General features: G+C 36.8%; 1 protein-coding gene across 2 annotated transcripts; it reads left to right on the forward strand.

The window, feature by feature from the left end:
* The first annotated feature begins 617 nt into the window (after nucleotides 1-617).
* LOC112517347 lies at nucleotides 618-2,583 on the forward strand. Of its 2 annotated transcripts, none has more exons than XM_025124747.1 (2): nucleotides 618-761; nucleotides 1,042-2,583. In XM_025124747.1, exon 2 carries the CDS (start codon nucleotides 1,187-1,189, stop codon nucleotides 2,360-2,362), a length of 1,176 nt encoding a protein of 391 aa, XP_024980515.1. In that variant the 5' UTR covers nucleotides 618-761; nucleotides 1,042-1,186; the 3' UTR covers nucleotides 2,363-2,583. The 2 variants fall into 2 exon arrangements, with proteins under 2 accessions (XP_024980515.1, XP_024980514.1); XM_025124746.1 differs by having other exon boundaries at nucleotides 1,061-2,583.
* The last annotated feature ends 699 nt before the right edge of the window (nucleotides 2,584-3,282 follow it).

Raw genomic sequence — 3,282 nt, forward strand, 5'->3', positions numbered from 1 at the left:
TTTAAAAAATAAATAAATATTTTATTAAATTTTATTGAATATTTTAATAACGTAATTAATGTTAGAATTACTAAAATAAAGTAATTATTTGAGTTGAATGTAATTGTTTTAGAAATTTTGACCTATAATATACAATTTTAGAGAAAATATAACATAACTATTGGAGATGCTCTAATAAAACCAATCTTTCGAGATTGATGTAAAATTACTACATTATTAAACAACATTTATAGACAACTTATTCAACAATGTCTTAATCGTTTCAAACATCATACAAACAATGGTATCAGAGGCAGGTTCAGTGGGTTCCCGGTGGGTACTCATGCAATCATAAAAGTTTTCAGACGTAGTGTCATTTTATTTATGATTCATAAAAATATCCTTCCGAATCCATCTCTGAGTAAAACATCAGTCCAATCATGTCTACGTACCAAATATTTTTAAAAGACTGATCCTAGTTATTTTAATTAAATTGTTGATTTATTTTATGAAACCATTAAATTATTAAATACTGAAAAACATGGTTCGCAAGTAATAATATATTAATCTGACAAAGAGTAGAAATGTTTCGTAGGGTTTTCCATGTTTGAAACGTTTACAGGTTTAATGTTTTTCCATCTCCATCTTCAGAAATCCAAACCATTTATGGGTATTTAAACCAACCAAGCGTAAATAGGGGCTTTCAGTTCCTTAGCAGCTAGGGTTCTTGAATCTTCCCTTTTCCTTCAACTTTGGAAACTTCGTCCCCTTTCTTCTAAAAGGTACTTCTCTCTTTCATCACATTTCTTCATCTAATCCACTTCATAACTGTGTGTTGAATTGAACTCAACGATTTGGTACTTCCATTTTGAAGTTATTTTGATCTGGGTTCTTCCAATTTCTTCCATTTTGGGAGTTTTTATGTACGAATTGCATGTGGGATATGAGCGATTCTGTGCAGGGGGTTTTTTTTGGATCTTAGGGTTTTGTGTGATAGTTTTGCTTGAATTGCAAGTTGAATGGATTTCTTAACAACTGTTGTGCTAACCTTATTGAATCCAGTTCCAAAATTTTGTCTCAGGGTTGCTTGAGCTTTGATTTGGAGATGATTTGAAGGAGGTTTTAGAGACTGTTTCATGTAGGTGTGATGTGATAATTTTGATTTCTAGAAGAGGGTTTTTTCTGTAATCGAAGAGAAGAACAGAACATGCCGTCGACAAATGGTTACACGATGCCATTTGGTACGTTTCGCCGATCCATTATGGGCATTGGAAACGATCATAATCAAGTTCATGATGTTAACAGTGATTCCACTTCTGAATTCCATTGTGAGCTTGGATCGTTTGAACACCAAGTCTTCCGACAGTTTCGCACCCTTTCAGCTGCTTCTGCTGATGAACTTCTGTCTCTCGATTGGGTGTCGAAACTATTAGACGCATTTATTGCTTGCCAAGAAGATTTCAAACTTATTCTATTGAAAAACGAACCAAATCTTTCGAAACCTCCGTTAGATAGGTTTGTAACAGAGTTCTTCGACAGGAGTATTCGGGCACTCGACATTTGTAACGCTGTTCGTGATGGGATTGAAAAGATTCGCCTTTGGAATCGACATTTAGAGATTGTTTCGAATGCTTTCGATTCAAAACATAGGAATCCGATGGTTGAAGGGCAGTTTAGGAGGGCAAAGAAAGCTTTAACTGATTTAGCTATAGTCATGCTTGATGATAACAAGGAATCGTCATCCGTTTTCTCGCAGAGAAACCGATCTTTTGGGCGTCCTAACAAAGGGAAAGATCATCAACAGAAGTCAGGACACTCGAGATCGCTTTCTTGGAGCGTACCCAATTCATGGTCAGCAAGTAAACAACTTCAATCGATCGCTAACGGGTTAGTCCCTCCACGAGCCCACGAAATTTCTGCCACTAATGGCTTAGCCAACATTGTTTACACAATGGGTTTCGTTCTTATGTTCGTATTATGGTGTCTGGTGGCTGCGATCCCCTGTCAAGACCGAAGTCTGCAAGTCAATTTCTCTGTTCCAAGACAATTCTCATGGGGAACTCCATTGAATCTGCTTCATATTCGGATTATGGACGAATCCAAGAAGCGTGAACGCAAGAATAGCGTTGGATTACTAAAGGAGATATACCAAATGGAAAAATCGATTCATTTGATCACGGATTTGATGGATTCTGTTAACCAATTTCCATTGACAGATGAACAGAAGGAAGAAGTGCAAACTGGTGTTCAAGAAGTGGGTCGCGTTTGTAACGGTTTTAAGCATGGATTGGATCCGTTGGAGCGGCAACTGAGAGAAGTATTCCGCAAGATCATGGCTTGTCGAACCGAGGGTCTTGAAGTTCTTGGAAAGGCACAATCTTGATGATGATCAAATATCAAAAAGGAAACAGAGGTAGAAACAAGAACACCTCAAGGGTATTATGAAGTTTGTTTTGATCAGTGGACAATAATAATGGATTCTGGGAAGGTAATCTGTGTAGTTTCATCATACATTTTATATGCTTATATCTTTATTCATGTTTCATATGTTCTTTTCATTGATCTTTCTTTCATTTTGTATAATTCTCTTGTTGCTTTTCATAATTCATTCTTTCTTGTCATATATATATATATATGTATGTATATATACACACACACCCTCTTATTTTTTGTATTTACAAGCCTGAGGGTCTTTACAGATACGGACTCTCTGCTTCGTTCTATGTGGGATTTACTGAGTTCGTTTGGTTTATTTTGCCAACCGAGTGTCTTCATTCCATTTTGTATGGGATTTAATAGGTTTTTTTTTAATTAACCTGGATATCCAACCCGCTATGCTAGCCGACTAATCCCAAGGCGACCACCTGCTTTGCAGATAGCCCTGAGTCACCGTATTTGAACCTCCGTGGCCACAAGGGGATTTTTATTCCTCCTTGGATTTGAACGTAAGATCTCCCGGTACTTTTGACCTTTGAAGCCAAGCTCAAACCAATCAGACACCATCTTTAATGGGTTTGTTTTAAGATGATGAACATGTAATGTTGGGTTGGAGGGGTGTTAATATTAATTATGGACGTATGGGTATGGTGATATTAATGTAATACATGTATGATCATGGAGGGGGGTGGATTAGGTGATGGTCACAGAAATAGACAGGTTTCAAGTAGTGGTTGATTTTGGATGAAATGAATTAAATGAGGAACAGGTTGACATGATTTCTGGTTAGGCATAAATGGTTGGGGTCAAGTCCACCAATAGATATAATTATACACACACACACACACTAAATTGTATGTTTTGCCC

Source organism: Cynara cardunculus, assembly GCF_001531365.2.
Source record: "Cynara cardunculus var. scolymus isolate 2C chromosome LG 8, CcrdV1, whole genome shotgun sequence".
NCBI classification, from domain to species: Eukaryota; Viridiplantae; Streptophyta; class Magnoliopsida; order Asterales; family Asteraceae; genus Cynara; species Cynara cardunculus.

Bases quoted from the DNA above. Each gene is read 5' to 3' on its own strand.
- LOC112517347 (XM_025124747.1), top strand. From the start codon at position 1,187: ATGCCGTCGACAAATGGTTACACGATGCCATTTGGTACGTTTCGCCGA.